The 27,387-nt window shown below is 37.3% G+C and overlaps 1 protein-coding gene across 1 annotated transcript in view; it reads right to left on the bottom strand.

Moving 5' to 3' along the window:
* Positions 1-2,660: 2,660 nt before the first annotated feature.
* Positions 2,661-27,387, bottom strand: part of YTHDF2 (YTH N6-methyladenosine RNA binding protein 2) — a 44,886-nt gene continuing 20,159 nt past the window's right edge. Inside the window, exon 5 of the mRNA XM_036745391.1 lies at positions 2,661-3,535. Within this exon, the coding sequence (XP_036601286.1) occupies positions 3,512-3,535 (24 nt within the window). The 3' untranslated portion in view covers positions 2,661-3,511. The remainder of the gene's footprint in view (positions 3,536-27,387) is intronic.

Raw genomic sequence — 27,387 nt, 5'->3', positions numbered from 1 at the left:
GCCAAGTCTGGAAAAGGGGACTAAAATTTGAGGGGGGTGGGCTTAATTGCAATCTTCAGGTTCAAAGACAGCCATGTGAATAAGCCACGTTCTACATGGAGCAACGAGAAGTTGCAAAAAAGCAAATTTGGATTTGGTAACAGAAAAAACTTCCTAACAATTAGTCATCCAAAAAATGTCACACTCTGGCCTAGGATGTTAATGAAGGTACCCTTCATAAGAGATCTTTCAGCAGTCTGTATGACTTCTTTTCATGTATGCTGAAGTGGAAATTGTTTTCAGGTATTGGTTAGACTAGATGACCACAGAAGTCACTTTCAACTCTAAAACTGGATTAAGAATGCCTAGGTAAAGGGAATAGTCATACCAATAAAATCGGCTCCTTAGAGGACTAAGGAGAATGGAGAGGTAACAGGAAGGAAGATTATCACTCTATATACCATACCCCACTCCCAACACTAGCTGTCTGATTTCAGGGCTACTACACAGGAGAAACGATACAACTTGAGGCATTGGAAAATATCTGTACTCAAAACCTTCTATATCAACAACAAAATTTTTTTACTAATTTAGCAGATTATGAAATTGTAAGCTTGAGTTGACATTTGTTAAACATGCAAAAGGACCATGTCACAATAATTGGGCAAGCAAGGAAAGTGTCACTAGTATTTAAAATGGAATTCAAGTTAAAAATTTTAGATTTGTGCCACATTCAGTCTCTTCTATTAGTGTGCTAACCAGAAATTTCTGAATATAATTGCCATCACACTTTAAGGATGTAATTCTACAAACTAAGGAAAAAAATCTTTAAGGGTCTTAAATACATCTTAAATTGTTATAATAAACATGATAGGCCTGAGGTCAGACATTAAACATCACATTCACAAGCTTAGAGAACTGAATAAGGCTTTAGATTTAATATATAAGTCCTAAAATTGAGTAGATTTCCTAAGGAAAAAATTGCCTTTGGCTAGAAAAGGATCTTTTTGTTTTCAGTATGGTGAATCAACCAAACTACACAAAGGAAATCTCAACATCATAAAAGTCATTCAAAATCTAAAAAGCACATTATGAGAAATACAGTGGGATGAGAGCATTTTTTATTGATGCAGCTGAAAAAAAAAAAAACCCTGACATTTTTAGAAAACAGCTAAAGAAGTGCAACTTTATAAATCAAACTACTCAAACTACTCTGCAATGCAAGCATTTCAAATTAAACTGAAAAGCATCTTGGATAACTTCATATCCAACTTGAATAGGAGGTATGAAAATTCAGAATAAAACTGCTCCTGAATTTGCTTCATATACCTGTGACTACACATCAAACCAGAGCTACCAAAGGCTGTACAGTAATTGACTTTGCATTTAAGTACAAGTAGGATCTAATTCACACAACTTTCAGCTGAAATTAGGAGCTTCAAGTATCTAGTTGTTAATATTTCCAGATGGAGAAACTTATCTCAAATCTTCTTCAGCTGACTTGGGAATTCATCAGGCCTTCCCTAGTCTCAGGCGAAAAATACTCTTTAAGATCCCTGGAGATAGAGAAATACAGGAGCACTTCATTATGCCTGGATTTTTAAGTAGAGAAAACCCCTCAAGTGGGGACTCAAGTGAATGAGAAATTAGCATATATCTATAGGCACTCCTTCCTCCTCTGAATTATCTGAGACAAGGCATTAACCAGAGATCAATTGCTCCAGGCAAGCTGGCTACTTGCAACATAGGAAAATAAAAGTCGGTTTGTCAGTAGTCAAAAAAAATCTGGCCAGTCTGACAAAGGCTTTCTTTTGCAGTTTGTTAAAAGTACACTTAAAATTAAGACTGTCCAGAAGTGTGCAAGAGTGTGGCAACACTGATTATTAGAAAGGTTACCCGGTACTCATTTTGAACGTTTTCCTTTTGCAGAAATTGCTTGTTACTACATTGTCTTAACTTTCTCTGGCTTGAGGAAGAATCTTGACTAAAGCTCAAGTTTAAATTATGAAAACATAACTAAGAAGATGCTCATTTTTGATACTTTCAATGGATGACGACTAAAGATGTTCTTAATTTTGATGCAGACAAGGCTGCACTACTCTCACATTGGGCATAAAACTGGAATTGTGATTTCGAATTTTTAAAATCCATATGGTTAGGGGGGAAAGGCAAAAAGGAATATTGCTGTGGTTGCAAGGGTCAAGCCTAGCCCTACTAGAATTTCTTGCTCCTGGGCCTGTGAAATGTTAGTGAAATCCTGTCATGAATGTTTATTAAGATGAAGCACGTCTGAAGTCCCATACTTGCGTTCCTAGGTACTTCAGATGAACTGACTGTGCTACACAGGGAAATCATAGCATTGCGTGCTCCAGTAAAAAGAGGGCACTTACTGCCTTAGGGCCATGGGATAACTTGTACTGTGACTTCTTTTCCCAGGGAACCTCCCTTGGGAACTCAGCAAGTAGTAGTACATCATCATGTTTACCCACCCTGATTAGGAGAGGTCATCTTGCTCAGAGTGTAAAAAGCACACCTGAGTTCCTTCCACTTTATAACAGTCTAAAATAATATGTCTCTTTCTCACCTTGCAAATCACAATAAATTCATACATAGCACACATCTCTGATTTCCTCCAAATTCAAGTAGGCTTTTAAATATTCAATATGAAATGGTACAAGAAGTGATGCTCAACAGGATCTCACGTTTATTATTGAGAAGTGATTAATGGTAAAAAGAAAGGCAGTGCCCTTTCCTCATTGGCTGAACAAGAAACTGAAGAAACATTCACTACACATTTTACAATATTTTTCTCTTCCAAAATGCATTTTCTGTAAACAAGTTTTTACCACTGTTCTTAGCTTTGAAATCAAATTAATCCTGACTTAATCTGTATAATGTACAAGAACAGAACATTTCTTAGGACTCCTAGTACTTTACTTTGAGTAACAAAGGGTCAGAGAAAATGAACCACCCTCAGAGACACAACCTTGGGTAACACTCTGCTCAATTCTTCAAGACAAAAATTCTTCATAAAAATGTTCTTCCAGTTCGGAAAGGAAAAACCAAATTCCACTTTTGGGGGTGGATGTCCAAAACCTTCACAACTCGGTGTTCCAAGTGCAAATGTCAAAATGGGGGGGGAGGAAAGGGTTTAAAAATTAGAGAAAAACTGTATGCCACTTACGGACCTTAAAATCCGAAAAACATAGTAAAAAGACAAAAAACAAAGCATTATGCTCTGAAATCACAACCAAAAGCAAAATAAAGGGGACATTTTTCACCTAAACTACCTAGAGGGATTTTTTGTTTAGTTTTTTTCCTTTTTTTTTTCTTTTTTTTTTCTTTTCCAGTTAAGTCCTATGTCTTTTGTGAAATTCCAATACTTTTAACTGCAAGTCTGCAATCGTCTCTTTGAAGTCAATGAAATTAAGAAAAAAAGTCCTAATTCTTTCAAAGGTCATTTCTTTTCTTCTCTCTCTCAGAAGGATATTCAGATGCAACCGTTGCTGCAGTCTTTGCAGGAGAGCTGCCTTTATTTCACACGACCTTGGCGTTCCTGCAGAAGGAAAGAGAACAAGTTGAGCATCTTTCTACTAAAAAATCCCCATCCAAATCAAGGATTCTTTGCAAATTCAAATTTCATTCATTGGTTATAATCCATTCATATATGTATATATAGATAGATAGATAGATTTTATATATATATTTTATATATATAAAAAACATTTAATGAAAACATTCCAGTTAACAGTGAGAGACATATGGAAAATTAATAGGATTTAGAGCTAGAACAGACCTTAGGGCTAAGACCAATAGTCCAGATCAGATGTGATAAGGATCTGAATGGCTTGTGGCTAAACATATAGAGAAAGAATAATAGATATTATAGAGAATCAAAAGTTGACAAATTCTTTTAACCCTAAAAACTTAACCCCTTATGAAACATGGCTTTCTCTGCCGTGCCCCCCCCCCAATTTTCTGTTTACCTCAGTGACTGTTAATTCACTAGGTGGGTTTTGGTTTTGGTTTTTTTTTGGGGGGGGGGGTGGGGGGGGGAGCAGACAGGTGAAAAAAGGTCTGCAGTGTTAACTGTATGTATACAAGGAGTCCCTACACTGGCAAGCTGACATTTCAGTGACATTAAAACCAACAATCTAATTTAAGGGTTATCTATAATCCTTTCTTCATCTACATATTTGCCCAGTGTTCCTAGTGGTTATTATGAACTCTCTCCCTTTCCTCCCCACCCCAAAAAGGATGAGCAAAGCTATAATGAAGAAAATGATTTGAACATGACCGACCCTGGGTTCCCAAATCCTATGCCAATTGAACACAAGTTGTAGTAGGTCCTATATCAAATCAGAAAGGTTTTGTTTGGCTTAGGATGAGTGTATCTCATCTTAGGAGCAGTCCATTTAAGCTTGAAGAGGCTTACTTAACCAGAAGAATGCCTACCAGGTGATGAATTTTTTTGGCCTGAGCAACACATGAAACTATCCAAGGTGTGCTCACAGTCTGCCTTGGTAGAGAGAATATATATGATAATAAAATAACACCTATTTTCAGAAGAGCTGAAGAATTGTTCATTGTGAGCAAAAGTCTGAAAGAACTCTAATGGGAAAACTTGGGTTTTGAAATTTGTGACATTCCAGAGCACTAGCCCTGGAGTCAGGAGGACCTGAGTTCAAATCCGACCTCAGACACTTGACACACTTACTAGCTGTGTGACCTTGGGCAAGTCACTTAACCCTAATTGCCCAGCCTTCCCCCCTGCAAAAGAAAGAAAGAAAGAAAGAAAGAAAGAAAGAAAGAAAGAAAGAAAGAAAGAAAAGAAAAAAGAAATTTGTGACATTCAATTAATTCATCACATTATCCTTGCTCCACCAATGGAAAATGGGGCTCTTTCAGGTGCTATCACTCATATCTAAAAAGACAGGAGCAGAGAGTCATGTGGCTTACAGCAGTACCAACAACAGCCAAATGGGAGCACAGGAATGTGATACCACAGAGCAGCACATACAACTTGTTGTGGGGGAAAATTAGATAATATGGTTAAAACCTCCTTCTTAGAATCTAAGTCTACCTTCAAAGACCGTAGGGAGAAAAAAAAGAAGAACCTCTTCCATAACTGTCCTACCCCTACCAAAATAGGGACAGATTAAGCTATGAATAGGTGGTGAGTTATGTGCCTCAGACCAAGTCTTGCCTCACCTACATTATGTCATGTTTATTAGTAGTACTACCCAAATATGACAGCAACTCATTTTTATACAGCAATTAAAGCCATTTGTTATTGGTTAAAAAAACAGACAAGTAGTTCAATGAACAGACTAAACAAATGAAAATCAGAAATAATATAACTCAATCTATAGAGTTCAATAAACAAATTACTTAGGGAAAAAACACAATGTGATAACTACTCGGAAAAGTGGGAAGCAACATAGAAGAAATTAGGCTTAGAATAACTTCATACACCATATTCCACAATGAAATCAAAATGGATGTCACCATACCATTATGAGATCACATACCTTTGACAGGCACAGAGAGAAGGTAAGATTCTTAACCAAGCAAGGGGTGAAAGAAATTACAAACTTTAAAATAAGTAATTTTGATTACACAAAATTGAACGGCAGAAATAAAAAGCGACTGACTGGGAAAAACCTTTCATATCAAATTTCTTGGATAATGGTTTGGCATCCAAGACACAAACAGAAAAAAAAAAAGAACAAAAATCATTCTCCAATAGATAAGTGGTCAAAAGATAAGAATAATTCTCAAAAGAACTATTAACAAGTATACAAAAGAATGCAAATCAAAATAAGGTTTCATCTCACACCAGACAAACTAGCAAAGATAATCAAAACGATAACACTGGAGGGGTTGTAGAATGAGAGCCCAGTATACTAATACATCATTGGTGGAGCTGTGAATTAGTAATGTAAATAAAGTGGCTAGAATATCAGTTTGATCCAGAGATTCACATTTAGACATTATAACCTCAAGAAGGTAATTACCAAAAAGGTTCCATATAGAAACCAAAATGTTTACAGTAGAAAATTCTATGGTAGCAAACAACTGGAAAGAAAATAGGTGCCCAACAACTGCGGAATGGCTAAACAAGCTGTGGTACATGTATGTAATGGACTATTCCTATGCTTGTAGGGTACATGTAAATATGATAAATGCAGAGAAACATGGATTTAAAAGAATACAATGGGGCAGCTAGGTGGCGCCAGTGAGTAGAGCACCAGCCCTGGAGTCAGGAGGACCTGACTTCAAATTCGACCTCAGACACTTGACACACTTCCTAGCTGTGTGACCTTGGGCAAGTCACTTAACCCCAATTGCCCTGCCTTCCCCCTCTCCAAAAAAAAAAAAATACAATGGAAAATAAATATTGCAAAATTACAAAGAACAGTATAACTTTTTTTTAAAGTATTGATTGTATACTCAGTGCTTAGCCTACTATGTGCCAGGAATAAGTAGGCACTTAATGTTTATTAATTGATTTTACCCATTTTTGTCCCTTTTCCTACTTTTAAAAAATTATGACAGAAGAGATGGCTCTGAGACAGGGAAGGATGGAAAGCATAGGGAGAAATCTAAGGAAAAAACATCAATAAAGCTGTCAATAGCAATCCATCTCTAAAAACTATCAATGTGAATTTGTATACTAAAATCACCCACTCCCGGATCAAATCATCTTAGTAACAAATTCAACGTATTCTTCAGTTGCCACATACAAAGACAAAGATAACCAAAAAAGACCAGGTCTGTGCCTTCGTTGAGGACTTGAATACCTAAATAAATGACACCTCAGAAGCAAAATAAGATATCAAAAGCCTTACATTGTGAGTTTTGTAAACTTCTCAAACTTACATTCAATATAGCAAACATCAATTCAAGGGCCTGTAGAATTCAGAATCTTGATTCCAGCAAAGCCAGTATACCCACTGTCCCATAAATATGCCATACTAATGCCTTCCTATGACAATAGTGTGGCTCCCTCTGCTCCCCTTCAAGGCCCACCTCTTAAAAACCATTCTACTATCCCTCTCACTGATAATAAATTAACTGACATCCGTATAATGCTTTCAAGTTTATAAAACCTTTTATACACATTATCTCATTTCACCTGTACTAAAAACCTTGTGGCAACTAAAAACTAGGCAACACAAATATCAATCCTACTTTCATTCAATGAGCATACAGAAGAGGAGGCCTAGAAGGTTAGAAGAGCCCAGGTCCACCATTCTTTTACTGATTGGGACCATGCTGCTCCTTTTACTTTTCCTCTGAATTTCTACAAAGTCTGTCGCTCACAGCTACATTGTTTTTTACTAATTTTCCCCAATTAAACTGTAATTTCCATGAGGGCAAGGACTAGGTCTTTTCTATGAATTGACTGCAAGTTATGGAGAAAAAAAGGCACTCAAATACTCTGATTTCAAAGTACTCCCTTAACCACTCTCTTGGATTAACATCCCCTCCTCCACCCAACCCTACCTTGAAGGAGAAAGACTATTTTCCAGAGCAGTCATCTAAGACATAGAAAAGATTAATTTATCTGCTTCAAATAACACTTCTCGTCCTATTCTCAATTCTAAAACTTAATCCTGGATTCATTCTAAAAAAAAAATGCAGGCTTAAACATTTATAAGTATATGTGCACAAACGTCATTTTAACGTCATGGTCAAATGGATGAAGTCTCAAGATAGTGCTTTATGACTGCACTTATTTATTATATATGCATTACGCCTTATAGTTGGATGTGTGTATACATGCAGATTTATTCCCATCAGCTATATGTCAAATTTGGAGATAACAAGAATCTGTAAAGCATAGCTAACAAAATGGACAGAAGAACAACAGGTAGAATAAAAAGAAATATAATTCCAGATCTTTTGTTCCCTCAAATTAATTTTCCCCTTAGTGGGCTGATTAGTATAGCATTCAATATGTAAATTAATTTTATAGTAGTGTCATTTTTATTATAATTGAACACCCCAGCCATGAGCACTGCATATCCCTCCAGTTATTGAAATTCAACATTTTGAAGACCTGGCTACTGACTCCTAGATTTTACGCATTTTGTAGTTAATTTAAATGGGCCTTCCCTTTTCTATTACTCTGTTCTGGATTTTATTATTGTTTTGCAGAAATCCTATTGGTTTTTGTGGATATATTTTACATGCTGCTACTTTACTATAGCCTTTGTCTCATTACTAATTCTTTAGGATTTTCTAAGTAAACCACTGCCTTCAATTAATAGGATTATTTTTTTTCCTCCCTTTTTCCTAACTTCATGCCTTTAATTCTTTTCGCTCATCATTAGCATCTCTGGAACTATGTGAAGGTATGACTGGTGCTCGTGGTTAGACCTTGCCAATATAGCAAAAAAAAAAAAATACTGTAATAATAACAAAACAAAATTAGTCTACAGATTGACTGCTTTACTAATAAACTAACCCTGACAGAGCTAGCCAAAATAACAAAACTTATTTGAAGGGATAAAAGATTCAGAATGTCCCAGAAAACAATTCCTAGTAAGAATGAAAGGGGATACAAATTTCTAGACCTCAAAACTACACTATTAGCAGTAATCAAATCTAAACTATTTGGAAATAATTAGAAAAGATCAATGGAACAGACTAGACAAGGAAAAATGGAAACTGAACTCACTAAACCAGTGTTGTTCCACAAATCCAAGAACATATATCCTGACAAGAAATGAAAAAAAAAAAAAAAAGGGAAAGGAATCTGGCAGAAATTCAGTTTAAATCAACATTTTACACTAAACACAGTAAACTCAACGTGAATGTTACCCACATATAAAAGGACATGTGATTTTTTTTAAAAAAAGAAAACCAGATCAGATACCTAACAAAGTGATGGCGAGGGACTGAATCCTCAACCAAACAAGAAATAGAGAATAATCAAAAAAGGTAAACAGATATTTTTGATTACACAAAAAAAATTAACATAATTAGAGTGGGGGAGCAGAGTATTTGCATCAAGTATCTCTGAAAGTATCATATCCAAGATATACAGGGAATTAATAGAAATACAAATATAAAAACCATTTCTCAATAATAACTTGTCAAAAGATAGGAATGAAGTCCCCAAAAGAATTGTACTAACCATAGACTCCAAATGACTAATAACACAAATCAAAGTAACTCTGAGATTTCACCTTAAAGTCAGCAAACCACCAAAGATAAGAAATGAGTACAGGAGTTGGAGAAGTTGTGGAAAGACAGGCACATTAAAAGCACTGTTAGTAGAGCTTCAAATTGGTCCAACCACTCTGAAAAACAATTCAGAATTATCCCATAAAGGCCCAAAGGTATTAATACTAAAAATAAAGGGTTAAAAAGCCCCAAATACACCAAAATATTTGTGGCAGCATTTTTTGTACTAACAAATAACTAGAAATGAAATAAACATCTGTTCATCAATTGGGTATGGAATAAGGGTGACAGACTATTGCTGTACTGTAAGATATGAGCATGGTGAATACAAAGATGCTTATACGGACTGAAGTAAAGTAAGCAGAACCAGAAAAACAGTATTACACAAAGACTACAACCATGTAAATGGAAAAAACTAAAAACAACTGAAACTGAATGCTGTGAAATTATAGTAACTAAATTTGGACCGAAAGAAGACAAATGAGAAGGTACCCTTTTTCCACCTTCGTTGTAGAGGTGGGTAACTATCAGTACGAAAATGTCAGATTTTTTTCAGTGTGTTGGTTAATTTTTGCTGTATTGTTTTTGTCTCTTTTATACTTTGTGATAAGCGTTACCTCCAAAAGATATGGGAGAGATGAGTACATTAGGAAATATAGGTGATATAAAAACAATTTTTAAAAACATGACAGTGATAAATGCAACATTCTATTACTTCCTTTGAATAAAATAAACAGAGGTACAGGATGAAAGAGGCATAGCTAAATAATAATTGACATAAAAAATCTGGGTATTTCAGTGGATTATAAGCTTAGGAGAAATTAAAGTACAAAATCCTAAGATCCCGACTTAGGATATAGCAACAGAACAGATACGAGGAAGGTGATACTTGGATTCCAGTAAGACAATACATTCAGGTCTGGGGTGCCTCACCCTCTAGGAAAGATGTTATCAAGCTAAAGCAGAAGAGATGAAGAGCAAAAGGAACTCAAAATATGCCATGAAAGAGGACATTTTTAACCTAAAGAAAATTTGGCCTGGGAGGTGGGGAGATGATGTGCCTTCTGGTATGACCCAGGAGAAAGGGATTAAAGTCACTCTGCTTGTTTCCACAAGGCAAAATAAGGACGAATGGGTAGAAGGTGTCGGCAGGGAGATTTCAAGGTGAAATAAGAAAAAGTATCCTACAGTATAATTGGCTACCAATTCCTTGGAAGGTACTGAAAATTCTCTGTCACTTAAAAACTTCTAGTGGATACTAGAACCCTTTGCTGGGATGGCAGAGAGAAGACTCCTAACTATTCAAGATCAGGCTTCCCAGGTTCGTTCTCTTTCAGATTCAATGATGTGTGTCCTTGGCAAAACTGAATACTGCTATTCTGGCAGTATTCTGAACTACCCTATAATAGCACTGCAGGTTCATATAGCGCATTCTCGTTTTAACACTGCAAAGAACAGGCAAATAGGAGTGGGCGGAGCCAAGATGGCAGCTGGAAAGCAGGAACATACCTAGGGCTCTCCCCCAGGACCGTCCAAACACCTATAAAAAATGGCTCTGAACAAATTCTGTAACTACAGTACCCACGGAATAGTGGAGGGAAGCAGGGCTCCATCCCAGGACAACCTGGATGGTCGTGGGGTAAGGTCTGGGAGCAGAGTGGGGCAGAGCCCAGCGTGAGTGCGGCCCAGACCAACCAGAGCAGGAGCCAGGCAGAACAGGCCATAGTGATCTCTGGCAGTTACCAGACTTCTCAACCCACAAACACCAAAGACAACAGAGAAGGTTAGTGGGGAAAAACCTTCTGGGACAGAGTGAAAAGAGTTCACTGTTCAGCCACCGCCCCAGGGGCAGCGGAGGTGGTACAGCTCTGAGGACAGAACTACAGCTGCAGTTGCTTCCAGCCCACCTGGTGGGAGGAATTAAGTGGTGGATCAGAGCAGGAGTGCAGAGCCTGCTTATGATCTGAGTCAGGTCCGGGGGATTGGCAGTTCTTGGGGGAAGAGGAGCACTGGTGTGGCAGAGCTTGCTGTGTAGAAATAGCTCTGAAAACAACAGTGCAACCCCTCAAGCTTGGGACAAAGTACTCTCTACAAGCACTCATACCCCAAAGAAAAACTCAAGGGTCAAGTAGTTGACCGGGAATATGGCCAGGCAGCAAAAATGGACTCAGATTCAGACTCAGACTTTGAAATCTTTCTTTGGTGACAAAGAAGACCAAAACAGACAGCCAGAAGAAGTCAACAGAGCCTACATCAAAAGTCTCCAAGAAAAACATGTACTGGTCCCAGGCCACGGAAGAGCTCAAAAAGGAGTTGAAAAAGCAAGTTAGAGAAGTAGAGGAAAAATTGGGAAAAGAAATGAGAGTGATGCGAGAAAACCATGAAAAAAGTCAATGACTTGCTAAAGGAGACCCAAAAAAATACTGAAGAAAATAACACCTTAAAAAATAGACTAACTCAAATGGCAAAAGAGCTCAAAAAGCCAATGAGGAGAAGAATGCCTTGAAAGGCAGAATTAGCCAAATAGAAAAGGAGGTCCAAAAGACCACGGAAGAAAATACTATCTTAAAAATTAGACTGGAACAAGTGGAAGCTAGTGACTTTATGAGAAATCAAGATACTATAAAACAGAATCAAAGGAATGAAAAAGTGCAAGACAATGTGAAATATCTCACTGGAAAAACCACTGACCTGGAAAACGGATCCAGGAGAGATAATTTAAAAATTACTGGACTACCTGAAAGCCATGATCAAAAAAAGAGCCTAGATATCATCTTTCAAGAAATTATCAAGGAGAACTGCCCTGATATTCTAGAGCCACAGGGCAAAATAAAAATTGAAAGAATCCACCAATTGCCTCCTGAAAAAGATCCCAAAAAGAAAACTCCTAGGAATATTGTCACCAAATTCCAGAGCTCCCAGATCAAGGAGAAAATTCTGCAAGCAGCCAGAAAGAAACAATTTGAGTATTGTGGGAATACAGTCAGAATAACACAAGATATAGCAGCTTCTACATTAAGGGATCAAAGGGCTTGGAGTATGATATTCCGGAGGTCAATGGAGCTAGGATTAAAACCAAGAATCACCTACCCAGCAAAACTGAGTATCATGCTCCAAGGCAAAATATGGACTTTCAATAAAATAGAGGACTTTCAAACTTTCTCAGTGAAAAGACCAGAGCTGAATAGAAAATTTGACTTTCAAACACAAAAATCAAGAGAAGCTTGAAAAGGTAGACAAGAAAGAGAAATCATAAGGCACTTACTAAAGCTGAACTGTTTTGTTTACATTCCTACATGGAAAGATGATGTGTATAATTCATGAGAACTCAGTATTAGTATAGATAGATAGATACGGAGATAGATAGATAGACAGACAGACAGAGGGCACAGGGTGAGTTGAATATGAAGGGATGTTATCTAAAAAAAAAAAAATGAAATCAAGGGATGAGAGAGAGGGAAAAAGGGAGAGACAGAATGGGGTAAATTACCTTGCATAAAAGTGGCAAGAAAAAGCAATTCTGTTGGGAGGGAGGAGAGGGCAGGTGAGGGAAATGAGTGAATCTTGCTCTCATCAGATTTGACCTAAGGAGAGAATAACATACACACTTAATTGGGTATCTTACCCCACAGGAAAGAAGGAGGAAGGAAATAAAAAAGGGGGGATGATAGAAGGGAGGGCAGATAAGGGGAGGAGGTAATCAAAAGCAAACACTTTTGAAAAGGAACAGGGTCAAGGGAGAAAACTGGATAAAGGGGGATAGGATAGGAAGGAGCAAAATATAGTTAGTCTTTCACAGCAGAGTATTGTGGAAGGGTTTTGCATAATGATACACATGTAACCTATGTTGAATTGCTTGTCTTCTTGGGGGTGGGGTGGGGAGGGAAGAGGAGAGAGAATTTGGAACTCAAAGTTTTAAAAGCAGATGTTAAAAAAAAAAGTTTTTGCATGCAACTAGGAAATAAGATATATAGGCAATGGGGCATAAAAATCTATCTTGCCCTACAAGAAAGTAAGGGAAAAGGGAATGGGGCGGGGGGAGAGTGGGGTGACAGAAGGGAGAGTTGACTGGAGAATGGGTCAATCAGAATATATGCCATCTTGGAGTGGGAGGGAGGGTAGAAATGAGGAGAAAATTTGTAATCAAACTCTTGTGAAAATTAATGCTGAAAACTAAAAATATTAAATAAATAATGATTTAAAAAAGAAAAAAACAGGCAAATCAATTGACACAAAAAAATAATTCTTTGAAATAAAAAATTTTCATCCCATCTCTTATTTTCTTTGCCTTATGGGTTAAAAAAAAAGCGCTATGTCCAGTGATGCAGCTTGGTCCTTTGAGGTATTCTTAAACTCTGGTCTTTCAAGTGTTAAAGAGTACTTTTCTCACAATACCCCTAATGAGCCACAAGTACTTGTTTCCCAATACTAAAACTAGGAAGTAGTTGTCAGAACCAGGGCTTAAATTTCTGCATTCTGATGCCAGGTCTGGAACTTTTTCATGACTCCATGAACCCTAAGTTGTACCCTATCATTTCAATGCTCTGTGCTTTCTTCAGCAATATTCCCTCAAGCAGACCACAAACTACATGTAATTCTTGCCTATATCTCTAGAGAAATCCTCTGTGGATGGGTACAACCCTACAGTAAGATCCTTTTTTCAACTTTACTACATTTGTACATGACATAAAGTTATTCCAGTCAGGAGGCCAAACATGCGTTTAAAATGTTCAAATGTCCCATATCACACAGAATAGAGGAAGTCCTCTATTCAGGTAACATGAGTAAGGTACCAGAAGTGAGGCCTTATCAGATATCCCACATTCTTCCAAGATTTATGATTACTCTCTCATGCACATATGCAGGACACTCTTCCCCAAGGCTATATGCATTAAAATAATGCTGGGAGAAAAAAAAATAAAGCTTAAGATTCTACAGGTCTTCTTCTGTACTGGATACTGGTTATAGCTGGTAGCTAATTCATAGGGCAAAACTAGGTGCAAGAGAAGAAAACCACAAACCTTTGGCTGGGCACTGTCTCATATTCAATCTTTCAGTAATAAATCTTTCAGTAACAGTTTAAAGGATTAACAAGGAAAAGATGTGGTTTCGAATTTATCCAGCAAAGATCGGGGATTCAGTACTGAATTTCTCTTTAATTTAGGCTCTTTGTAGCATGTTATACGAAGAAAATGCTAAAAGGACAAATTATGTCAAGTTATCTGTATAGCACAGGCAGGTTCTACTAAGCTAGGAAAGCTCTGAGTACCATCCTCACAATTCTCCTTCTAGTTGAGGACCAGATGAGCTGCATACAGAGAAGATCATAACCAGTAGGAAGGCCATTAGGTGATGAATAAATTTACAATGGTGCCAAATAGATAAAAATACAAAATGTTACTCAGACTTTTACAATCACTGTCCCTGATCAGTCAGGGAGTCAGAAAGGAGGATAGAAGTTGCTTTAAAAGGACATGGTTTGGAGGCTATCTACATCAAATAACCTATACACACTCCAAATGCTGAGATCTGTCCAATAACTATAAGCTAAGGAACAGAATCAGATCATTAGTGATATAAAATAAAACCACAAAAGAAAGATGTCACAACTAAATGTCAGAAGAGCTTAAAGGGCCTCTTCAAAAGGAGGAAAAGAGCAGATAGTTTGGGTAGCAGTGTACGCCTATAGGCAACAAGAAGCATTCCCTGGGTCATTTTACCTTGCTGTGCTCATGACAAGTGTGAACAAACCAACCACTATGAAGACAAGTTCAGTTTGTACACTAAAATTATTTGTTGCAAAGGATGGAGAAAGGAAATCTATGAAAAGCCAAGATTTCCTCAAAACAACTTACCATTTAACTTAGTGATTTCAACATGAAGATGAGTATAGGGGAGAACAATGAAAGACTTTGGAATATATAGTTCAAATGGAAGAAACAATAGAAGGCCAAAGGTTTTTTTGACAAATTACAACACCTATTCCTATTAAAAACACTAGAAAGAATAAGAATAAATGGAGCTTGTCTTAAAATAAGTAGTACATATCTAAAATTAAGAGCAAGCAAGGGGCAGCTAGGTGGCGCAGTGAGTAGAGCACTGGCCCTGGAGTCAGGAGGACCTGAGTTCAAATTCAGCCTCAGACACTTGACACACTTACTTGGGCAAGCCACTTAACCCCAACCGCCCTGCCTTCCTCCCCCTCCTTCAAAAAAAAAAAAAAGAGTAAGCAACTGTTAATAGGGATGAACCAGAAAATACTATCAGGATAAAGCAAAGTTTATCACCATTAATCATACCATACTAGAACTATGCTACTATATATAGCAAGGGCAGTTAGATGGCAAAGTGAATAGAGGGCTGGACCTGGAGTCAAGACGACTCATTTCCATGAATTCAAATCTGGCCTCAGCTGTGTGGCTGAGCAAGTCACTTAACCATGTTTGCCTCAGTTTCCTCACCTGTACAATGAGCTCAAGAAGGAAATGGCAAACCACTCCAATAGCTTTGCCAAGAAAATCCCACATGGAGTCACAGAGTCAGACATGACTGAAATTATGAACAAAAACCTACAGCAAACACATAGGCAATGGAGGAAACAAAACTATCACTTTCTGAAAATGATATGATGGTTTGCTTAGAGAACCCTAGAGAGTCAACTTAAAAAATCAGTCAAAACAATTAGTAACTTCATCAAAGTTGCAGGATAAAAAATAAACCCACACAAATCAACCTCTCTACATGTTACTAACTAATCGCAGCAGGAAGAACTAGAAAAAGAAAGTCCATTTAAAATAACTGCATACAGTACAAAATAAAGTTTACCTGCCAAACCACACAAGGAACTATATGAACAAAATTACAAAATGCTTTCCATACGAACAGAGACAGATCTAAATAAATGGAGAAATATTACTTGCTCATAGGCAGGCCAAGCCAATATAATAAAAATGACAACAATACTTAGTTAATTTACTTATTCAGTGTCATATCAATCAAAATGCCAAAGAAATACTTCATAAAGCTAGAATAAAATCGTCTGAAGGAACAAAAGGTCAAAGGAATAAATGAAAAAAATTTTAAAACGACATGAAGGAGGCCTCGCAGTGCCAGATATCAAAATATGTCACAAAACCGTAATCATGAAAAGAATTTGGTACTGAATAAGAAACAGTAATTGATCAATGGAACGAATTAAGTACACAATATAGAGAAGCAGCAAATGAGCATAGTAACCCACTGTTTGATAAACTCAAAGATCCTAACTACTAGGGCAAGAATTAACTAGCTGACAAAAACTGCCAATGCAAAAGCATTGGACAGCAACTAGGAACAGGCCACACTGTTTACCAAGATAAGCTTAAAATGAGCACACAATTTAGGCAGAAAAGGTGATGTGATACAAGCAAATTAGGGGAGCACAGAAGAAATCACCTATCAGATCTATGGATAGAGGAAGAATTCACAATCAATAGAGAGGTTCGTGGAAAGTAAAAGATAATTTCGATTACATAAAATTAGGTTCTCCCTTCTCCAATCCATCTTTCTCACCACTGTTAAAATAATCTTACCCTATCACTCCCTTAAACTTTAAGTGGTGCCCTTATAAATTATACTTAGCCTGACATTCAAGGTCCTGCTTCTGGCCTACTTTTATAGCATTTCCCTTCATAGACTCCACACTACAGCCAAAATGGACCAATAGATGTTCCCTGAACTCAACGTACCACCCCGTTCCCTTCTCCATGCATTATATTCCTTGTGTCTGGGATGATGATCATCAGAACTCTTGTTTTCCTTAAAGCCTCCACTCAGGTTCCCAGTTCTTCCATGTAACAACCTTTGATCACTTAAGTTTAAAAGCATTTCCTATGAAACATTCTTAGAGCTCCTTGTCCAGACCTTTCTTTTACCTTAGCACTCTATGTACTGTATGAATGTGTGTGTGTGTATGTGTATGTGTATCCTCCCCCAACCCCTTAAAGTGAAGCTATGAGGAGAAGGCTATATTTCTGTCTTTGCATCCCCAGCACCTATCAGCATCACAGGATATTGAACCTCCAAAAAGTTTGAGATGCAATTACTGTTACAATCCTGATAACAGCTGACATTTAGATTGCACCTTAAGATTTGCAAAATGCTTTATACACATTATCTCATTTATTATTCACACCCACTATAAAGTAGGTGCCCTTTTTATCTCCACTGAGGAAATTAAGGCTCAAATAGAGTAAATGTCTTTCCCAGGGCCACAAAGCTAATAAATGTTTGAGGTTGGACTCAAATCTAGTTCTACCTCACTCAAAAAACAGTACTATCTACCAAGCAGCCTCTACCACTAAGTCACATCCTCAAAGCATATAGAGATGAATTCTGAAGACAACAAACGGATGTGCAATGAAACATCTGCCTGATCTATTCAAATTATTGACAACGTAACTCACTTCATTCTTTGTTGTGCTAAAAGTGGAAATGGCGCTTAAGATGACATCAGGAAGAATAGCTGGACCTGACCATATATATAAAGAACAAATCTATGATGAAGACAATTTTAAAGTTACTTGGGGAACAACTTAATATTTCAAAGAGAAGATTTCAAAAGATCACAAACATTACCCCAAAAAGGAACAAGTAAGGACATCTGAGAAATTCTTTTCACAGCTATAAAATCTTCATGAAAATGATATGTGAAAAACAGTATCCTTAACGAAAACTTAGAAAAAAAAGACAGTCTTCCAACAGACCAAATTATCAGTCATATAAGTAAACACAGTAAAAGATCCTGCCCATGAAACACACCGCCCCCCAAAAAAAAACCCACCACCAAAAACCCACCATTTGACTCGGAGAAAACACACATACTCCCCCCAACAATGTGTTTCCCATGCCTGTGTTAAAACATTATTCCTTTATAGAAGTAAAACTACATAAAAGCTTTTCTAATATCATGGAGGCTATTCTGTGTAACATCTAACTTGAACAAAGACTCCTTATAGATAGAAAATTCTCTAAATGCTTCTGGTTTACATGACACTAGGCTGATTACTTCAGCCCAGTGAACACCAGATCTTCCCAATCAGATAAAGTCACCTACCACGCATCAAGCCCTGTGCAACTTAGGAAAAAACAAGCAGATAAAAATGCACAAGATGACATGTAATTGGATGGGTGTATGTACATACAGAACCTGTAGATGGCCACGAAGAGCTAAGCATTGCAGGAGAATGGACAGGACTGCCTGCCTTTGGGAAAACTGCTGAACACTTTCAACTACCGACCAAACTCATCTCTACCACAAACATTCACTTCTTAAAGCACGGTAACCTCTTGGGTGATGCTGTATGGATAGAAATCATGAATAAGAGTGAAACTTACAGGTGATTCAAAGGGCAATGATACAAGGCATGTATATCATCAAGAGTTCACAGCATATTACCAAAGACAACTTGCACAAAGGAAGTGACATAAAATATATCAAACATATGTATGAATAGAAAAGGCAGTGGGGGCCTGTCAGGTAATGAGAACAAAGAAAAATGAGGCAAACCTTATGTTGCTTCTGCAAAACAGTATCTTCTATCATCACAATTACTAGACCAAAGCCTATATCTACTCACCAAAAGGAACCAAGTAATCTTTCAGACCCTTGGGTAAGCGTTCTTAATGGTAAGCTTTTAAATAATAAGATATCTACAAGAAATATGGTAATTGATACTAGGGTCATGGTAATTTGCAGTTCAGTCAGAAATCCTGAAAGGGTTGATTACAAAATAAGCTAATTCCAACTTATCTTAATAAAAGCTAATATAAAATCCTGGTCAATATTAAGCCAGACAGTGTGTTCTTGAAATATACACATCTTATATAGGGAAAAAAAAAAAAAAGAAAGAGACAAAGGTGTCAGACGTGGTGAATAGAATGCAAGGCCTGGAGAGCGTCAAATTTTGTCTCTGACAATTATTAGCTTGACACTGGGCAACTCCCTAGGACTTTGCTATTAAGCTTGCTGTTCAATTCACACAATGGTATATTATATACAGCACTGCCTCCTAAAGAACACAAGCTCAACAATGTTTAATTCAGGCTATCTAGTAGAAAGAGCATGATATTTGGACACAGAACATGAGTCTAATACTATCTCTACAGCTCACCAGTTATATGACCTTGGGCAAGTCACTAACCTCTGGGCCAAGATTTCCTCATATGTAAAATGAGCTTGAAAAAAGAGCTCTCTACCATTCCTTTCACTGCTAACTCTAAGTTTCTATGACTTCTGAAACCATTCACAAGCTACCAGTGCTGATAAAACTACCCACTGCTCTGCAATTCCCTTCAATTAACACCCACCCCAGTTTCAACAGTAGGTATGATGGCAGTTCTTACTAAATCTACAAGACAATTTAGCTGCTTTAAAAGCCCAAGATACATTATTTGATAATTAATAGAACAACATCTCAAACCTACTCAGGCTCTATTACGGAGAAGTATGTATACTTTGGCAAACAAGTACAATTCCTGCCTAGTAGCTAAAATCAAGTCTCTTAATTGTTTAAACAGAATCTTTTTTTAACCTAGTTTTATCCTAACATAAGGATTATCCTTAACTACCTTCAAATATAAAAGGTCAGATTTCTATGGAAGCCTTTTCACTTGAAAAGTTTTGGGAGGTTTTCCTTCCCCATCATGGTTCCTTTCTACTACCTGAATGAGAAGAGATTACATTAACGACAAGTTCTAGTTCCATGGAGCTTTGCAATTTCAGAACCCTTTCTTCCCTCACCTCCAAAATTGGGAGATATGCAGTATGAGTATTAACCCCATTGTACATACAGCTAAAGAAAGGGCAAACACATCAGGATTTCATACATAGGTAAAAAGAAGCCAGGAATCAGAACTAGAAGCAATCTTATAATACATCTAGTCTAACTTTCATTTTGCAAATGAGGAAACAGAGAACTTAACTGATTTGTCTAAGGTCTCCTATCATTAAGCAGCAATGTCAAGATTCAAATACTAGTCCTCTGACTTAGCACTAGAAAATGTTGACTCCTCAGGAGCTAAGTATCCTATATGGGTTTGACAATCAGCTTATAACATAGTAGAGGCCTCAAGTTTCCCTGAGTTTCTGATTTGTCATCTCCTTACAAAAACTGTCAAAAGCATAAAATCCAAGACAAAAAGAAAGAGAAAAAGAATATGAAGAATGGGAAGGAAGGAGGAAAAGTGGACAAGAGTAAATTCAAATCCCCAATAGACTGTTAATCCAAGGCCTTGACATTACAACAGCCAGCAATGTAGGAGGCACAACACATCCAACAAAGTATTGAAGATCTGAGACTGATTCACCAGTGGAACATGTGTTCCAAGTTGTTTTTCAGGAAATGAGGAAGGGTCACCCTGAACCAATCATGCTTTCTCACCTACCACCCTAATGTAAACTGTGGCATTTGCTAGCTGGTTATTAGTTGGGGGCATTATGAAATCTGTGGCAGAAGACAAAATTGGTGGTCCAATTCTGAAATGTGTAAGTACAAAGAAGGTTATGTCAAATGTCCAGGGCACTTTGTAGGTCTAGGTCAAAGAGATGTAATAAAGACCTGACTTCACAGGACTGTTTGAGAGGAATTTCTAAAATTTCAAGCACCATAGAAATGTTCTGTTTCATTTTTTTAAATGAATACTTACTAGGATTTAGGCAAGAATATATTGTTGTGGTGGGTGAATGGCAACTAACAGCAACAGAGCTGGATGATTTTGGCCCCAAAGAGCCTCAAGGATTCTCTCTCATTCAACTATGATGCTTACCCCTCAATCAGTACCCATAAAGAACATACTGAAGAGAAGCAATTAAAGAAATTTTTGTTTATAAAGGGATAGTGTCTATAGGTAGGATCAGGAATCTGTGGTCTGCAAAGCAAATGACACATTACCTGTAAAACAATAAATACAAATACATCCCTTGTAGTACTAATAATACAAATATATCCCTATGCTAATGAAATCCAGCATAGGGAATTTTCAGGGCTGGCCCCAGGAACTATACTAAATCTTATCCAACAGCTGGAAATGGTGTTGGCTGTCTGGCAGGTCTGTAAAAGGAAGGGAATTTAATATCTCCATCAAAATCTGAAGCACACTCAAGTTAAGCGACTTTGACTAAGCGGGCCAGAATAACAATGTTCAGAGATTTTAAACCTAGATTTTTCCTGATTCCAAATCCCAGCACCATGATCCACTAGTCCCAAGGTGCCTATTACTGTATCACCTTCATTTGTTATTTACAAAACTCTTTATATTAACCCATTTGCTCCTCACGAGCTGGGAGACAGTTCCACCTATTATCCTCTTTCTGCAGAGGAAAGAACTGAAGTTCAGAAAGGGAAAGTTACTTGCCCCCAGATCACAAATCGTGTCATGGCTGGGACACAAACCAAGGTCTTCTGCCTTTTGACAAGTCTAGCTATCTACTGTAATACAAGGTTAAGAACTGGACCTATGATTTCAATGATGTAGGAAACTCCTAAGGGAGGGCAGTACTTCCTCTCTACCAATGTGGGTCAGCACCTTCTCTGCAATTTATAAAAGGGGTTAAGTGGTTCGCTCAGGATCATGTTCCAGCTCATGTTCCAAAAGCAAAACTTGAACCCAGGCCTTCCAGAAATCAGACAAATGAATGAAAAAACATTTATCAAGTGCTAACTATGTACAAAGCAATAGGGATACATATAGAAAAGCAAGGCAAGGAGCTCGTGGTCTAATGGGAAGACCAACACACAAGTTTTAACCACAAGTCAAATGAAAAAGTCCTTAGAATGAAGTAGTAAAAGCTGCTTTCAATCCATAATACATGCTATCTTCTAGTCCAGTTACCCTCTCTCATTTATACTTACTTAAATAAAATACAGCTTTGACTCCTTTAAGGCCCCTATTTTTCTCATAAGCTCTCTGTCCTCAATTTGTCTGTCTTCTCCTTCCATTTCTTTCCTCCTTAGAAATAATTAGATCAGGAAGGACCACAGTGGCTATCTAGTCTAATCCATATCTCCAACAAGAGATCAAGACTTTGTTTAAAGACCCTCTGTTCCAGTCAAGAAAAGCTCACTTCACTCTCCTCAGCTCATTCCTACCTCCAAAATCCTTTCACTTTTGAAATTCCCTTACTTTCCCCTTCCTATCCACTCTTCAAAAGTCTAGTAATCCAGCCCATATGAACTTCTCCCTTTTCTGAATTACGTTTGATTTTAATAACTTGCATATTTCCTAACTGATGTGTTAGTGGTCACCCTAATATCTCTGCCATTGTGATCTTAGGCAAAGTTTTAACTTCTCTAATTTCTCAGCTTTTTTCATCTGTAAAGTGGGGTCATATATACAGCTCATATGTATTGTACTTCTTACATTTATTGAATGTCCTTAAATTAATAAAAAAAATAAGTAGAATCCTTTCTGTTTTCCCAAGAAAACTAAATTATTACTATTTATATGGCTCAATAATTTGCCCTCTTCCCATCCTTTGGGTCAGTGACCATCATAAGGGAAAAAAGGATAGAAGTATCATATGGACAACACAATGAATTCTTATGGGGTGACTATAATATGATGAGATCACATTTAATTTGCAGCTTGTGAAATTAACCTCATTACTTTATAATTATTAACTAAACAGAATGTAACTGATAATGAAGAATAGTTGACTGCTATGAACAGTTTGTTCAACAAATTCTCAAGTGGCCCTAACTTGACACCCTTCAACATCTTGATTGTCCTTGTCTGTACATTCTCCACCTTATCAATGTTCTTCCTAAACTGTAGTGCCCAGAACTGAACACAGGTGATGTGATGAGGGCAAAGTACATTGAGAGACTATCACCTCCTTATTCAGTAAAGTTAAGCTGAACTGACATGTCTAAATAACTCCCTACACTATTATCCTCAAATTGTATTTTACTAACCTCTTAACACCTAGTTGACTATTTTAGCGAAGCTGCTATTAAGTATACCTATCATATGACCTCCTGCCTGAAACATGGATGATGACTTAATTAGCCAAACCACAGTAAGAGAAAGTTTGGAGAATCTACCAAGTGGACAAATAGCTCAATCTAAACTAAAAGCTGACTAGTGACTAAAGAAAAGAGAATAAATGTTCAGTACAGAAAATGTTAGTGTTCTAGCAGACCATTTATACAAGTACGTTTACGGTAATAAAACAGGGGCTGTTCCAAAAGCCTTTCCTCAGTACAAAAGCACAATGCTTTTAGCACAGCACCTAACACATAGTAGGCAATTGATAAAATACATATTGACTGAGATGAGTGGTCAAAAGATATGAACAGTTCTCAAAAGAATTGTATGCTATTAACAACCACACGAAAGCATGTTCCAATCACTAATAAAAGAAATGCAAATCAAAACAACCTTGAGGTTTTTCACCCAACACCCAGCAAACTGGCAAAGATTATAATAGAAAGGAATGGTCAATGTTGGCATGGTTATGGATAGACTGGTACATCAATGGACTGCTGGAACTGTGAAATCAGTACAACCATTCAGAAATGCCACTTGGAATTTATGCAAATAGTAACTAAAATGTCCATTCCCTTTAATCCAAAGATTTCACTCCCATCCTCCCCCAACCCCCCCTCCAAGAGGTCATGGACAACAGGATCTAAAGAAACCAAAATATTTGTAGCCACACTTTTTGTGGTAGCAAAAAACTAGAAACTAAATAGGTGTCTATCAACTGGGGAATGTCTAAGCTATGGTAATTTCACTGTGCTTATAAGAAACAGCAAATATGATGAATATAAATAAACATAGAAAGAACTACAAAAACTATAGTTATTAATATAAATATAGATATAAAATGAAGTAAGCAAATCCAGTAAGACAACATACACAACGATGACAATCTAAAAGAACCGCAAATCAATCAAATATGAATGCAGCAAAATTACTAAGATGAGATATAAAAAGACACTTCCCCCTACTCCTCCTATACAGTGTCTCTGGATATGGAACACTGCATAAACTCTCAGACTTTTTTTTTCCAATGTATTTGTTAATGTGCAATGTAAAATGAGCTTTGCTGATTTTTTTCCTCTTTTTCTTTAAAAAAAATTCCCTAGTAATAGAGATAGCTCTCTGTAAGGAGGACAAAAACAAAGTAAGATACAGGGAAAATTTTAGGATATGAAACAAAAGACATTATAAATAACTTTTTTTAATATGGTGTCTGTCATTTTTATCTCATACTAAGCAGAAAAAATGGTTTTGCTTCAGTCATATTATCCCTGAATCTCCTCTCCACTGCAAGAGACAGATATCCTTTCACTGATCAATAACAGCAACCCTATTGATATTACCATCTTTTGGAAGTAATCTGTTGTGTTAAGAGTGCTAGTTCAATGTTGCAGTCTAGGTTGTTACTTTTTAGTTTCATGACTTTGGTTTATTAGTTTTATGACAGTGGACCCCAATTTCCTTACCTATAAAATGATGTCTAACATTCTAGGCAACCAGCTGGCACAGTAGAGCTCTGAGCCTGGAGTCAGCTCAAATCCAGCCTGCGACACTTAACAGCTCTGTGACCCTGGCCAAGGCACTTAACCTATCTGCCTCAGTTTCTTCAACTGCAAAGTGCAGATGATAATGATGATGATAAAAATAGCACCTTCCTCACCAACCGGTATTTGTAAAGCACTTAGTACCATGTGCAGCACATACTTGACACTTAATAAATGCTTATTCCCTTCCCCTTTCCAAGTCTAAGATCCTAGATCACTCCCCTACTTACCCAACTTCATGTGATTCAAATGATAACAATGTTTAGCTACTAAGATTAAAAAAAAATTATATCACTGCCTGAAAGGCTTGACTGAATCTTACAGGTAGTAAGCCAGATAAGAACACTAAAACTTAGGGTGATATTTTGTACTAGCATTGAGAGATAAAGATGTCCACCTCTAGCTTTCCAAAGGTCCCTAAGCAGAATCTTAACAGTGCTTTACAGTTTATAAAATGTGCTTTACATATACTATTATTTGACCTCCACAACCATCATATGATGAACAAGTATTATCATCTCCATTTACAGATAGGGAAACTGAGGCTCAAGAATGTTAAGTAACTTGCCCAAGGCCACACGGTCATTCACCTTCAAGGCCCAGAAATCCATTTCAGCTCTTTCTGACTCCAAAGTCAGCAAGTGCTCTCTCCTCTACAGCACAGTAATTTCACTATTTTATTTGGTGAATTCTGACTTTTTCAAAATTACTCATATTATAAGGAGTTTATGTACATTTTTAAAAGACTAAAAACAAATTTTGTATTATTTGTCCCACTGTTCCCTTAAATTGTACGTAAGGGTTAATGGTATACTGATTTTTGTAAAGTAGACAAACTGGTCTCCTTTACCATGGCTAAGTGTTCATTTTCTCCACTTCCACTGCAAGGTCAGCAAGGAAGGAAGTAGATCCCTGGATTATACACAGAAAATGAAAATAAAAGTCACTATATATAATGTGAACATTCAAAGTCAAGTAGTACTAGTAAATTACAAGCACCAGGCTTTCTACACCTTTGTATTCTTCAAAGCATAGTGCTTAGACTCAGTTCTCACTAAATGAAGTTTGATGGTAATAATAATGTGAATGTTTTCCTAAGAAGAGAAGTGTGAGAAGTGTGAGAAGCCATCAATAAACCAAGAGATTTTGTATTTTCTAAAATTGTTTAATACTGTCTGGAGAAAGGCATCACAAGCTTAAAGTGAAAAGGGCTGTCCCATTTAACTTTTCTACTTCAAATGAACCATCACTATGATATGAAGAGCTTAGAAAAAGAGGGGCCAGGGTACAGAAAAAATAAGTGAGATGGTGTCTCTAAAATTAATGTGTGATGGTATGATGGAAAAAGCATTAAGTTGGGGGGAGGGGGAGGAAATAGAGAACTCAGAGGAGGACCTGGATTCAAAGTTTTGACCCTCCAACTTTAGGAGAGTCATTTCACTTACTACGTTTCACATAATACTTATGCTACCTAATCACAGGGGTATAAAGGTAAATGCTTTGTAAGCCATAAACTACTCTATAAACATGAGTTGTTGCCTGAGGCTACAAGTCTGATTGTTAAATAGAACCTTCAACTGCTGTACTTTCCCCCGTATGTCACCTTGAAAAAAAAAAAGCCATCACTAGCACCTCAATTCAATAAACATTAAGGATCTAATTTGAGGAAGGACCTGGTCTAGGTACTGGGAATACCAATAAGAAAATAGTTTCTGTCCAAAAGGAGGTAGATAGGCACATACAAAAATAATTAACTACAAGGTAAGTGCAACAAAAAAAATCCAAATGCACAGCTAAGAAAATATGAAAAGGGAGGCAGATTATTTTTTGTTGGGGGAGTAGGGGGGAGCCTATGAAAACCTTGGGGGAGGTGGCACCTATGCTAGTTCTAAAAGAAAAAGATTTAGACAGGTAGAAAAGGCAGGAATGTGTTTCTGGCCTGTGAAACTGCATAGAGGTGGGAAGATACAAGACCAGATCAGAGAATAACCAGTACAGTTTGGGCTGTCATTAGAAGACATCATGGCACAGTAGTAACTGCCCCAAAACAGAAGTCAAGGAATCTGGATTTGAATCCAAGCCCCAACCTAATACCTCTGTAGCCTTAGACTAACCTCTTTGGACCTCTATTTCCTCATCTACAAAATGAGACATACTAGATCAAGTGTTCTTAATCTTTTATGTCCTTGAACCCCTTGGGCAGTCTGGTGAAGTCTGTGTACCTCCTCTCAGAATCATAATACAAGTGATGGGGTGCTTGTGCTTGGACCCTAATTCTGACTTCACATTTCCCCTTAGCCTCTGCTTGGGTGCCTGTCCCTGAACTCCAGTTCTAAAATCACATCTCTCCCTAGCTTCAAAGAATTGGCCCAAGCAGTCTCTCTCTCTCTCTAGCTAAAGGGCAGCGTGCCCCAACTAACTTATCTCTGCTTCTTCCTCAGTAAGCAGCTATGCCCAATTACAGATTGATTCCGGATGATATGCTGAGTCTAACACACACCCTAGACATAGTCAAATGTATACTCCCTTACATTAATCTTCTCTAACAAGACACATGATGGAATCCACCTGGATATTCCCAGTCAGCCATGAACTTCTGGTGACTTAGTGCCGTTTCACAGTCAAAACCACAGCCACAGGTAGCCCC

This window comes from Trichosurus vulpecula, chromosome 2 (assembly GCF_011100635.1).
Source record: "Trichosurus vulpecula isolate mTriVul1 chromosome 2, mTriVul1.pri, whole genome shotgun sequence".
In the NCBI taxonomy this organism is placed as follows: domain Eukaryota; kingdom Metazoa; phylum Chordata; class Mammalia; order Diprotodontia; family Phalangeridae; genus Trichosurus; species Trichosurus vulpecula.
Note: the sequence above shows the minus strand (reverse complement) of the source record. Positions and strands in the feature narration are given on the sequence as shown.